Below are 13,991 nucleotides of genomic sequence, written 5' to 3' on the forward strand. Positions count from 1 at the left end.
TCATTATTCACAAAAGACTTAGCAATTATGTGGGTAAATTGATCATTTCTATTGTTATGGACAGGACAGACAGAAGTGAAACTCTTGTCTAAATGAAGGTTGGTTACATGCTTATTTCCAGAAGAACCACTGTTATTACTTGCACATCCAAAAGACTTTCTGGAAGGTTGTCTGTTTGTGCCAAGGTAATTAGTACATTAATAACCTGAGCATTTCAACAATTAACATTTTAACATGTCACTACAGTAACAGAACAGATACAATACATTTTGTATGGTAACTCTAACCATCACAGTAACAGAACGACTCCCTTCCTCACTTGCATAAGCTTTGTATACCTGTGTTTAAATAGTCTGGCACTGTTGAACTGTTACCTGATTTTTTGAAGAGTTTCTCCAAGACATAATCATCATTTTTCTTCGGATCTTCCTCCTTCTCTTCGCTGTCCTCCTTTCTGTAGCGCTTTTGTTTCACTAGATGAGGAATACGTTCCCCTTCAAACTTGGCATCTTTGTGATGTTTCTTCTTAGACTTATCTTTGTGGCTGCTCTCATGTGACAGCACATCCACCCTATGCTTTGTTTTTGAGGTACATTTATAATGATTATTACCCGATTGCCCATCTTCAGTTTTAGCAACCTGCTTTTCCCAAGAGCCAGCTGCACTACATGTGAGGGTAGGATCTTCTTCGACTTTTACATTAGCTGCTCCATGTATTTCATCAGTCACCATGATGTTTAGAGAGTTGGCATTCTCTGAAGACCCTGCATCACCTGGCAATGACTGGGACATATATTTGTCATCTGTTTCCAAGCTTTCCTCCTCGTTTTTATTCAATGAATTTATATTAGTAGCAGCCTGTGCATTATCTTTTGCATAGCTATTTTGGTTAAAGGTTTCCAAATTTCCTTTGGTTTCCTCACTTGTTTCTATTGCTTTAGAAGAATTTGTCATGTGGCTGGTTGAGTAGGAATTGGATGACTTGCTGTGCTTTGGTGAGCTGCTGCTTCCAAGATGGAGACCACCTTTCAAAGTGTCACCATCAGATGGCTTTTCATGTTTCCGTTTCAATTGGTGTTTTGGGACTTGAACATCTGAACCAGTACCTGAGGGATGAATAAAATTGATATCAATTTATCAAATACTTCAAACATTTTTTTTTTTTCTATTTGAGAGATTAGAAAAAGAGTGTACCTGCAAAAATTGCACTTGTTTCTGTCCCCTGAGACACATCCGGGCTGCTCAGAGTAAAAAGCTCATAAAGATCATTGGATTTGAAAAAGCGCCTCTGCTTAGGGTCTTTCAGCACTCTGTTTGTTAAAAACTGTTTGAAGATTTGTCTAAAAAAAGAAAAAAAAAAAGTACTTTGTGCATGAAACAATGTCTAGCTATGTTTAAGTACTGAATATAGTACTTAAAAAGAAAACTGTATAAGCACTAATGTTACCCTGCAGAATGATTAAGCAGTGGGAAGAAGATGTTAGTTTCCAAAAGACAATCTTGAGTTAGTAACTTTCAAACAACCAACTAAATTGTTAAACAGGGGGATTTACTGTTTCACAACAATCCCATAACACAACAGGTAACCACCATCTTGAAATGTCCTGTGAGGCATGCATTAACTAAGCAATAAATAACTTCACAGCTAGATTTTTTTTTGTCCATTAAAATTGAAAAGCTTGCATATATCACAATAAAACTATCCAAAAGCTTTTTCAGTGGAAAACAATTTCTTGTTAAAATGACATTTTCATAGTTCAGTTGGTTGAAGGAATCAAGAGCAGCAGTGTAGTTCACAGTCACGGTGAGGACAACCAGTGAAAAGAGAAAGCCGAATTGGGGTTGCAAGGAAGAGAAAAAACAGCCCATTTATAGAGGACTGAACGAAACAAATTCTGAGGGGAATTAAGCTGCAAAAAGTCTGCTAGTATTGGTAGATCTACTGTTATCCCATGTTTATACTATGTAACTTTTGATTACAATAAGCATTGTTTTCCTCTACAAAAAAAAAAAACGCATCCCCTAAAAAAGGGATGGGAATTACTTCTCAGAAAATGTTTTTTATTATTGTTTTAGCTCTGCTGGCCTTAAACAGGGAAGCTATTTTAAAATCCAACTGGCAAAAACTATATTCAAACATAGGTACCAGTTACTGTAGTGCACCCATCTTTCTAGTTTTCCAGAATTAATTGAGCTTCATAGCTTCCTGCAAGGGTGATCACATATTTGTGAGGAGGAAAACAAGGCAAGGGAAAAAGACAACTTGCTTAAAGCATGAAGTCCACTGACTGGTCTGGAAATTAATTTTATTTCTGACGGCTGTCCTGACCCTTAGAACCCACTTCCTTGATGTGGTCAGTGTTGCTCAAACACGTGTATGCCAGAGGGATGCAAGCCAACCAACAGCGGATGCTTTGTGTCAATGTGGTAAAGCAGAGAAAAAAAATGAACTCAATAAGTGCTGGTACTTCATTATTTAGAGCTTTCCATTCATCTTCATTTTCAAAGAGGATATTCCTGTTCTAAATAGCAATGCCTAGCCAGAGGACTCCCATGTATGTTGTTCATTTGGAATTCATATGAGTGAAGCTAACTACTGAGAAAGCTGAATGGAGAACAAACAAAGAGATTTAATTGATTCAGAAATGCAAGCACTTTAAGGCTTTAGCTATATTTTGGAATAAATAACAAACATGACTGGCAGTTCCGGGGGTTTAATTCTTGTATTTTGGAACAATCTGTGAATAAAATCTAATTGGCTTGAAGAGTGCCAAACACACATACACACCACACATCCTTATATATCATATGGATAACAAAAGACTTGTTGATTTCAAATTGTCCGTCTCACGTTCTGAATAAGCAGCTCATTTTTCTGGTCTATGCCTCATACTCTAATTTACAGTGAATTCTAAATGGGCAGGACACAGCTGCTAGAACATATTTATGAAGAGTGTTTAGCATGTGGGGTCTTGGAGCCAGAGAGGCAGTATCACAGTGTGTATAATATTGAAAGCCTATTTCTCAGCAGAAATTTTAAAGTTTTCCATTACTATCGTGACCAAAGTTGGGGGTTACATTCCATGTGAGCATATACACAGGTGTTTAACTGTTACATAACCTCAGATTAGCTGCAAACATTTTCTTGAGCACAGGGCTGTATTCAAGGAATCATTTTGACTGACCTGTGGTATATCTTCTCTTCAATAGTACCTGCAGTGAGAAGCCTGTACACGGTCACTTGTTTCTTTTGGCCTATTCTCCAAGCACGTTCTCGAGCCTGAAACCCAAAATGTTTGGTTACCAGACATCCTAGACAAGTATTTGACAGGGATACCACTATTTCAAACCTAGTTTGGACATTTAACAAATAGTTCAAACAGTTAATAGCTGTGGTATTTCTAAAGCATTAGGACAACTAATTCAGAAGGAGAGGAAAACAATTTAGAAAGTTTACCTATGTAGAAAGACAAGAATCCAATTGTACCAAGAATTCTATTTGGAATCTCAAAGAATAAATTAGTATCTTAAAATTTGAACTCGTGTCTGAGTTCTGAGTATATATCCCAGACATATACTTAATACAGGCTTGTTCCAAAAGAGATCTACTTATATATATTTCCTTTGAATTTTACCCCTTTTTCTCGACTGAAAGCTTTTATTTAACAAACATCTTTAACCAACCACTGAAACAGACTACTCTAGGTCAGACTGCACACTTGCAGATCTCAGAGTTATGCAGGACTTCCACCAGAAATCATTTTTAACTCTCATAAATGTAAGCTCTCCATACTGTTAAGGGATCTGATAATGCAGAGTCTCATAGCATCATCAAATAAAGAACAATTCCGTTAAGGTGTTTGCTTAAAAGCAGCTTCTCCTAAGGACGCAGCTACATATCATTATTTATTGACAAACCCAATTTAAGCAATATTTATTTGTTCTCCTTTTCTTACCCTGCATTGCCACCACAGTCATGCCTGTTCAACAGCTGAACAGCTGTACTCTTCCTTGAGAAACATCTAGTCCATTTATTCATTTGGAAAAAAAAATACAAAATCCCCTGGTCCATTTCAACTGTTTTGCTAAACTCTGATTAAAGGAATCGACAATACTGAAGAGTGGTAAGACCTAACAGCATAAAGGGGATGTGGTGGGAACTGCTTAAATTGGCTTTGCCACAAGAGCAATCATAATGTGGAGCTGTCCCCTAATTGACCACTGCTGGGAACAGCAACTTACGGAAGAGCAACATACTGCTTTAATGCTATAGATGTCGTATCACCTTCAGTTTCATTTCAACTTAGCTAGTAAATGGAGTGCAATGGAGTAAACCTACCTGTGTGTCTGTACTGGGATTCCAGTCAGGATCATAGATAATAACCCGGTCAGCACCAGTTAAGTTAACTCCAATACCACCAACACGAGTTGTCAGAAGAAAAATAAATATGGATTTGTCCTATAATGCAAGATAGAATTTACTAAAAGAATTACCAAAGCACAAGATCATTTTCATTGTTTCCTGGATTCTTTTGTTATTATTATTTGCAAAAATCCAAAGGGAGCCAAGAAGAATATTTTTCCTCATTTATTTAGTATCTCTTTTGACACATAAAAGTAGATCTACATTTCATTTATTGTTGCCCAACAAAAATTCTTTTTCCTTCCTTCAACCCTTTTTCTTTTCCCTTTTTTCTTAGCAGAAACCCAACTTGTATGAAAAAATATGATGCTTTTCCCCTTACACTAAGAAAGCTGACCGAACTCCCCAGTTTTGTGTCTCAAACCTGAAGTAGTATGTTTTTTGATCCTAGTGGGTCCCTTGCAACTCAGGATATTATGAATCTGTGATTCTAAAAACAGACCAAAAAGAAGTGCCAAGAACTCAAGGTAAGCCTAGGTATTATACCCACTAATTAGTGTATGGGATGCAACATCTCACCTCATTATATCTTGTTATAAGGGGCTGTCTGGAAGCTATTGTTGTGGTGCCATCCATCCTGAGGTAGGAATAGCTTCTGTCTCTCACAAAGGCTTCAAGGATCTGCAACATCTGTTGTGATAAAAAAAAGTTAATGAAATCCAGATGTGAAGACTATGCAACTCTTTGATTAAGTCATGAGAATTTCTGGTACTGATCACAGTGCCAATCAAATAAACAAGAAAAATAACCAACAACTTGTGAATATAAAGTGAGCAGAAAATTCATCAACATATGTAATTGGGGTAAACAAAAGAATAGTTATTTCATTGCTGAGTACAAGACTGGAATGTTTGAATGTGTGGGAAACCACGAGCTGTGGTCTCAAGATAGTTTAAATAGGTAAGTGGTGCAGCATTCCAGGGAATCCACAGAACCAAGACAAAATCATGAATATACAGGGAAAATGAATGAAGGTCACTCGCTATGCTACTGGCCCAAAAGATGCAATTCCCGGGATTAGATGTAACAGACTAGCGGTTCTATCCTGAAATTGTTCAGAAGGGAAAATAAATACATCACCACTGCTTCAGCCTGGTATTATATGGGTACAACTGATAGAAGCTTTGGCCCAATATATTCGATTCGGGCAACACTTGCCACAACACTGTCATTCCAGTAAAGCTTATGAGCTAAGGAACTGGTCTCCAGTTATTCCAAAGACATTATGCTTTTTTTCCCAATAACATAATATTAATTTTATGAGAAGGACACCATAAAAGAACAACTCTGTTTTTAATTACAAGCCTTGTTGGAAGAAACACACACTTTTTCAGTTTTACTAACAACTAAACTAAAATCAATTAGGTCCTCTTACTTGTCTTGACTGAGTGAAAAACAACACTCTATGACCTTGCTTGTGCCATATTTTCAGCAAAGACTCTACCACGATCATTTTTCCAGACCGTTTCCAAAATCCAAACTGATCTGCTTCCTCCACTTCAGCATCTGGTACACCCTTCAAAATCTTGGGGCCACCAGAGAAGAGATCAGGGTGGTTGCAAATCTTCCTCAAAGCTACTAGTCCTGAGAAAACCTGAAGAATAAAGGAGAAAATATATATTTTATTTCTTGACAAATACTTCTAGCTGTGTGTGTTGTGGCTAAGAACAAGAAAAATAATAACTTATTAACCTAATCATCATCAAGAAGAGTGTTTTTAATAGTGGTTTGCTCTTTAGAGAGACCAATGGATGCCAACACTTGTATCATGGAGCTTCTTGGGAAAAAGCAGTACAAGAGAAGGTCAATGAAAATATATAACAGTGAACCTATTCTGATGACAAGGTTAAGTGTATTCTGCAACAATTTCCACATTAGCAGAAGCAGTCCCTAGCTGTAGCTCATGGTCAGACTTTTCCTATTCAAAAGAAAAAAATCTATCAAGTTTGTTCTATCAAAGGAACATATTAAAGTTCTTACTAGCATACCCACCAGAATGCATGGTAACAAAGAACAGATGAGTGAACGCATTTAAACAAACACATGATGCTGAAAATGATCATTTTTGATGCCATGTTAGAAGAGCTCTATTTTTATTCAATAATATTACCAGTGTTATTAATTCATCTGATATAATGGGCACTCACAAAAAAAAAAAAAAAACAGTTCGAAAGAATTAATCTTCCATCACTAAAAATTGGATAAGCCAGAACATAATCTGTGGTCTATCTGTACAACAATGGGGTTTTATTTTTTCAGCTGGGACCCACAGGTGTCATCACAAAACATCCAACAAAAGCACTGACATTCACTGTACAAAATTTTCAAAATTCTAGTAAATTTGAGAGCCTATTTTGTAACACCTTAGAAAATTTCTGCAGATAGTCTTGTACAATCTGCCTCTTGAAGATAAAGCTCCTTAAAATAATTTTCATTGTGATAACTAAAATTGCTCTCCACTCAACGAAACTTATCCCCTGTACCATTGCAAGATCTGGAAAAAGAGTCAAAACAAGGGTCAGATCAATATCTGCTTTGTTTGGCACTGCAATATACATAGCTGTAATGACCATACACTAACTGGAGCCACTGGGGGAGAGGTGAGAAAAGATTTCACAGCTCACAAGACAAGAAAATATAGTAAATAATACATTATAACAACAACAACAACAAACCCTGTTCTTATTACAAAAAAATAGATCTGTGCCCTACAGCTAAAATGGGAGAGAAAAGTGTCCACTGCATGAGTACAAATGTCAAATGGAAAAAATGTGGGAAATGTAGGAGTAAAAAGGAATAGCAGACCTTTTACACAGGCAACGGCAGGCATTTGAAACTTTACTTCAATTACCGCTGCCATCCTTGCCACAGCGACTTCAACACCCATGCTGTGAGGACTGAGTCAAACAATGTTGAAGCAACTATGAAAACAATAACAAGGATGCTTGCTATTTGCTCTGGTATATACTAAGACTGAAATCATCAACTGTTGCATCAAGAAGTTACTATACCTGATGCATACTTTTACAGCAAATTACTCTTCCTTTGCTTTGCATTTGCAATTGGATGAAAGCATGCATGCAGTTAACTACTGCAGGTCATCTAACAAGCTGTAATTTGTTACCAGGACCACAAACATATCCTGAAGCCCATTCCTTTCCTACTTTTAACTGGTCATGCCATTCTATCTGAACCACTAACTCTATGTATTCCATGAAACAGTTCTAAGAAAACAAGCAAACATCCACAAAATCAGAACTGAGATGAATGTGTTTTCTGTTCCGAATCCAGCTAAAAGAATGTGGAGGTCAATCCATGACTTAATCCATCAACCTCTACCTGTCATCAACCTTAATTAATACCAACCTGCATGTCTCCATTGAGAATCTGGTAGACTTCTTTAGAGTCAATGAAATTTTGATAGACTTGACGCTGCTCATCTGTCAAACGACAAAAAAGGACCTACCAAAACAAAACAAACAGCTCAAGCCCAACCTGTAAACTCCAGACTGAGCAAATTTTAAAGTTTTACAATGTGGAACATGCTACAAGTAAACCTCACAGACACATCTAACACTCTGAAATACTGAATTAAAAGATACTGCATAGAGACCACTAGAAATAAACATTTGTCAGAATTTGTAGAGAATGAACATAAACACTGAGATGGGTTTCATCATATTTTCTATGCCATTTCCCAGTTGTTTTTTCCTTTCAAATCTTAGTTTTGGAGGAGCTGCCATTTTTCAATTTTAATGAGGTAACTATGCAATGTTAACATTCTCTCAAAGCTACTTTTATAGGAAACGCTTCTCACAGTGCCTTACAAATCTGTCCCTTACAAATTGCAAATTCTCAGAACCTCCTGTGAAAACAACAGGTTAGTACACGTAACCTGTACCATCACTAGCATTTGAGGGTGAGCTTATAATGATTTTCCAGGTGGTTTGAGGAGTTAAAATGGAAAAAAAAAGTCATGTATTTACATCCTGAAAGGCACACAGTATTATGCTTTACATCAAGCTCACATAGGGCCCTGTGACTGACAAGAACAAAAACATAATTTGTTTGATCTGCTTATAATTGCATTCTTAACAGTAGCCCAGACTCTTTAAAGTATATGGAAATTCAAAATTTGATTATCTACAGTTCAAATAGCATTTCAACTGTTATTAGCACAAATTATTGACAAATGTTCTTGAGAGACTGGATTTGATAGTAACGATTTAATAGTAACGATAAGCAAACCTGTTCATTTTTATCTGGAAGTGAAAGGCTCATTTTAACATCAGCCTTCATTCTTCTCAGCAAGTAGGGGTTTATGGTGTCCCGTAACACACATGCACATTTGTATGCAGTTTTTACCTGAAAAAGGAAGAAAAAGCAAAAACTGTACTTTGGTTCTTTATGTTAATTTTAGAAAAAAATGTACCTTGGTTCTGGATATTAATTTTTCAATAATTAGACTAGGAAATTCCTCATAAAATGAGTTGCTTTATGATTTATACGGACCTACAGTTATTTACTCAATACAACATGAACTGCAATAAATTTATATTAGCAACAATAACACTGAATAAATAATTGCCTCAGCTACCACTAATTTATCTTTAGTGAGTTAGTGGAATTTGAGACCAGAAATAAGACTTCTTTTAAAAACCGATCTGAGTATAAACTTGCACAGAACCAAAAACCCACATGAATAACTGCTAATACATACCAAAGATCAAAAAAAAAAAAAAACAGGCCTGAAGCAATGGTGGTTACTAGACAATAAGTGAAGATTAGTGTCCGCTTGAGACTATTAAAAAAAAATCGGTACAAGAAAATCCCCATGATCACAGAAACTAAAGGTCACTCGCCTCAAATGGAGCATATGGTTCTATAATGGGTAATGGATGTGTGAGATGGGTATTAACTGTACATAATGGCTAAAAATACCTTCATTTCTCTTAAAGCAAAACAAAGAATACAATAAATTATTGATATGTAAAAAAACAAATTAGCTGTCCAATTTTAAATTACTAAGCTTCGGACAAGGGAGGCACTTAAGCTCAAAGAAAAAACTTTAGAAATGCATATGTGGAAAACATTAAAATAATATTTAATAGAAAGCAAATTTGTTAGCATTTATATGCAACTTTAGTCTACAGATTACTATATGATTTATCTATTAAGCAGCTTGATATGTGTTTACAAAGTTATAGAGAACCCTAAGTACAAACATTAATAGGCACATTTATTCAGAAGATATTCCAAATAATTTTTGCTTTCAAATTATTTTATATCCTTTCAGACTTTTGATACCTATTTTTGTTTTATAAAATGAAAATAGCTTTCTGTTTTGATTTAAGCATTACTCAATAGCATCTGAAACAAGCTGCTGAAGCTTGAAGTCGAAGAGGAAAGTTCTATTTAAATACATCAAAATGTAAGATTAGTCCTCCACTCCCCCAACGTGCGTAATTTTACTTCGTATCAGAGAATACTTATATTTTTTTAAACTTTATTGACAAGAAACAATTGTGTATATGCTATGCCTCTCTATAGAAGAAATGGTCTCATTTAGTTGATTTTTTTTTCCACATACGCATAAGTAAAACATACACGTGACTCTACTGAAAAAGTGTCTAGAATGTAAATCATGAGGTACATTTAAAAGTCAGTTTCATAACAACATAACAAATTTTCTACTGAACTGATGTATTTGATACGCTTACCTGCACAGGAGAGGCATTGGAGTATCCTCCCATGGTTATTGGAACAGAAAATTGCTCCATGAACACAGGTAGCGTTCCCAGTTTCCCTGGGAATACAAAGTCAAAGAGGGACCAGAGCTCCTTTAGGTTATTTTGCATAGGAGAGCCAGACAAGATGATGCGATGGGGTGTGCGGAACTAGTAATTAAAACAAAGCAAAATTAAAACAAAAACAAAAGTAAGTCATTTTCATGGCTTATGGTATAACGTGATTCCTGCTTCAGAGGATTTTCAGTTCTACCACCAATGAATTCTCATTTTATAATGTATGGCCCCACGCTACTGAAATAAACAACCTTCTGTAATATATTGCCCACAAACTGTTAGCAGAAAATAAAGACTAACATTAATTTAACATTTGTTCCTAATGGTAAATTCCTATTCCATTTAACATTTCTGATGTTTTTCTCCATATATCTACTGATGTAAACTCATTTAAAATATTATGTAAATTAAATAGTCAAGAAGAGAACATTGTGATTTATGCTTTATTCCTTCTTAATGGTCAAATGTATGCTTTTATGATAATAAGTCTATTAGATCTTGGCCCTCCTCCCCACCACACTGAAAATCTTTCACCTGTTTTCGATAGAGTACCTGCTTGCACGCAAGTGTTACTGCAGCATTTGGATTTCGGATTTTGTGACCCTCATCCAAAATCACGTAATGCCAGTCATAGCTGTGGATGTTATCCTGCATCAGTCGAATGTATGAATAAGAGGTAATTAAAATTCCATGGCATGAAGCAATTTCACGAATTAGTTTCACCTAAAAGCAAAAAGCGCATGCTGTCAGTAACAAAGCAAGACTGAAAATTCAGACTTGCAGAAGTACAGGTTTGCTGTCCAAGGTATGTTTAAGAAGTTTTGAAAGAGCAGATAATTTATTTCGTAAAGAAAATCACTGTAAAATAGATTGATCATAGGACTCTCAACTTAACTATAAAAGAATGAAGCACCGGAATATTGTGGTATAACAGATCAGAATTTGACCTGAAGCCCGGTAAGAAGGAATCAGTATTTTTTTTTTTCCCCAAAGGCAACATCTGAAACTCAAACATGAAATTTGATCAAAGTAACTAGTTTCTTCAAGTTCTCCTATACTCCCATTCCAAATCTACCTTTGTGTACTGCATCCAAGATATAATAGAATGTTAGAAATAAAGTGAAAAACAAAAACAATCACAAAAAGAATGATTTGGTTAATCCTAAATTCTGTCCTACCCTTTCCATTAATAGGATTAATAATTTCTTATTTAACCACCAAATTGCATGCTTCTCTTTTAAACTATATCCTTTCCCCATGTCTTTAACTAGCCTTTTTAGCTGTAAATTACCTAGGGCAGGAACAGTCTACATCACTTTCCTTGAATACTTTCACAACATCCACAGTATTTGAGAATTGCATCTTTCCTGTATTTATCCTCCACATATAGATCTAACAGAAGAGTGATATTATCTTCTACTATACAGGAAGGGAAAGAACGCGGACCAATTTTTATTTATTTATTTGGATGGATTTGGTTATTTGGTTATTTGGATCAAGGTGCTTAACTGCTACAGAAATCAACTGGAATTAGGTGCTTAAGAGTCTTTGCATATCAGGATATAAATGAGGTCACTGAAGCTTACATAGGGAAGGGAAAACAAATCCAAATTTCCTTTTTCCCAGAGGGGCATCCTAACTATGAAGATAATCTTTCTTTCTGCTATATTTTGTTTACACAGCAAGCAGGATAATAGGACTGTCGTTTGCTGCTACTGCATTGCCAAAAAAAATAAAAGCATCAATCCCACATGTGTGAAAGTTATATAAACTGGTAACCACCAATTCTAAACTTTTGTTTTAGATGACTCTCAAAATAGTCAAGCTGCACCCAGAATTAATTCCTGCTTTTAGTTAGAGGATGTCAAAGCTACCTGAAAACCTGTGGGAGCTCAAGCCCATTCCGTATTTACAGTTTCATGAATTTCATACCCTATTTTACACATGAATTCACTGCTAGAGTACATTGACTAGTTATTCAGCAGTCTTCCAAGAGCTGCACGTATTAGTCCATGACATAGGACCTGAGCAAAATGTGGCAAAATGAATGGGAGTTTTATCACTGATTTAATGTACACCGTATCAGTATGCAGGGGCAAAAGCAGAAGATGATGAGCTGGGGGGCAATTCTGTATTAAACAAGTACAGTGAGTGTAAAAAAAAATAATATATATATATTTTTAAAGTAGAACCACTGCAGAATTTGCTAAAGAAAGACAAAAATGAAAAGAATCACATTCCTAAAATATTTGCATATTCAAAAACATTAAGAACACTTATTAAAGTGCTTTAAATGAAAAAAAAAAAAACTATTTCTGAAAGAATCATATGGTGTTAAGAGTACATGATCTTGTAAAATTTCTTACCATGACTTCTTGCTCAGAGACATAACCCAAGATTCAAAATGTTTTTCTGCATTTAACTTGTGCAAAACTTCTACTTTCTGATTATCATCTCCCAGTAAAAACATGATACATCATCTAATGTCAACGCTGTGATTCTCGAGAGGATATGCAATCTTTACAACAATATGTATTACAGACATAGAAGGAGTTCTAGGCAGGTGTGAACATCGAAACCTTAATTCGAGCTGGTGCATTGCCCACAGTCTGCAACAGTGTCCTGGAGCCTCGGCAATGGCCTATCGCAGAATATTGTAGGCATCTCTACCCAAACACTTAAGACAAATCATCTCGGGCGATTTCAAATTAAAAGCTTGTAAAATATGTAACCTCTCCTAGTTTTTGCAATTAATAGGGTATGTCTGCAATTAGCGTGACTTACAGAATGCTACACTGTTGTCATTAAAAGATGTTTTGTGAAAGTGCTGCTGTTATTATGGAGGCTCAAGAGACCAATCCCTCCTAGAGGGCAAGCAGTGGACTAGCAGAAAACAACAGCCATAAATCACGCTGTCAGGTAGCAGAAAGAACAGAAGTGAAACGCAGGCACATGAAGGCCATTCACTGTAAACACACCACAGCAGAATCCTAGTCAGGATTTACTGAACCTGTAATTAATTAAAGTTTCCTTCAAGCTAAATTTTTAATAAACAAGGATTTGTGCTGACAATGAAGAAATACAACACCACAATTTTAACAACTCACACTACAACACCTATTAACTATCACTTTATTGTACCAGAGACTTTGTTAGAGGTTGCTTTAGCTTTAGTTGCAGTTATTGGAATAATTATAGATCTTTTAAAATATGATAATGGATTTAATGTTGGACACACTGTTTTAATACCGTGGCACTTCAGAATTTGCACAATTTAATCATGTAGTCTTTAATTCACAATTACCATTTGTTTAGATTCAGAAATTTTATTATTTTTCTCTCTTAGGAATACACTTCAATGAAATATTTCAGGGCATACACTGTTAAACTAAAAAAAATAAGTTCAGATTACAGACAAATCCTAGTAATGACAAAAGAACACAGCTGTTGTTGAGCTTTCAAATTCTGAACTCTGGTCTTTAAAAAGAAGACCTAGTGTTCCAAATGAACACAGGAACATGCGAATGAATGGAATAAGGCTGACCTTACAGTTTTGTTCAGCAAAGTAGTTTAGGCCTTTGCAATTTACAGACAGTATTTACACCTAACATTGTGGTGATTACATTGATTGTGTTGCCCTGTCTTCACTGGGACATAGGCAACATACGAAGGCTAAAAGATTTTCAGCAAGTACCATTTCTTAAGGCTAAAATATTTCAGTGATGTTTTCTATGGACAAGCCTTTAAGCAAACCTTTTCTTCCT

At 35.7% G+C, this 13,991-nt stretch overlaps 1 protein-coding gene across 2 annotated transcripts in view; it reads right to left on the reverse strand.

Moving 5' to 3' along the window:
• ERCC6 (ERCC excision repair 6, chromatin remodeling factor) overlaps nt 1-13,991 on the reverse strand; it is a 49,427-nt gene that overhangs the window by 3,795 nt on the left and 31,641 nt on the right. For both annotated transcript variants that reach the window (XM_035330038.1, XM_035330037.1), the window contains exons 9-18: nt 10,780-10,950; nt 10,144-10,320; nt 8,672-8,788; nt 7,790-7,885; nt 5,799-6,017; nt 4,943-5,053; nt 4,340-4,459; nt 3,186-3,280; nt 1,195-1,340; nt 375-1,106 (exon numbers count right to left, since the gene is read on the reverse strand). In XM_035330038.1, coding sequence (XP_035185929.1) covers nt 375-1,106; nt 1,195-1,340; nt 3,186-3,280; nt 4,340-4,459; nt 4,943-5,053; nt 5,799-6,017; nt 7,790-7,885; nt 8,672-8,788; nt 10,144-10,320; nt 10,780-10,950 — 1,984 coding nt within the window. The remainder of the gene's footprint in view (nt 1-374; nt 1,107-1,194; nt 1,341-3,185; nt 3,281-4,339; nt 4,460-4,942; nt 5,054-5,798; nt 6,018-7,789; nt 7,886-8,671; nt 8,789-10,143; nt 10,321-10,779; nt 10,951-13,991) is intronic.

The sequence above is a fragment of the Oxyura jamaicensis genome, chromosome 6 (assembly GCF_011077185.1).
Source record: "Oxyura jamaicensis isolate SHBP4307 breed ruddy duck chromosome 6, BPBGC_Ojam_1.0, whole genome shotgun sequence".
Lineage (NCBI taxonomy): Eukaryota > Metazoa > Chordata > Aves > Anseriformes > Anatidae > Oxyura > Oxyura jamaicensis.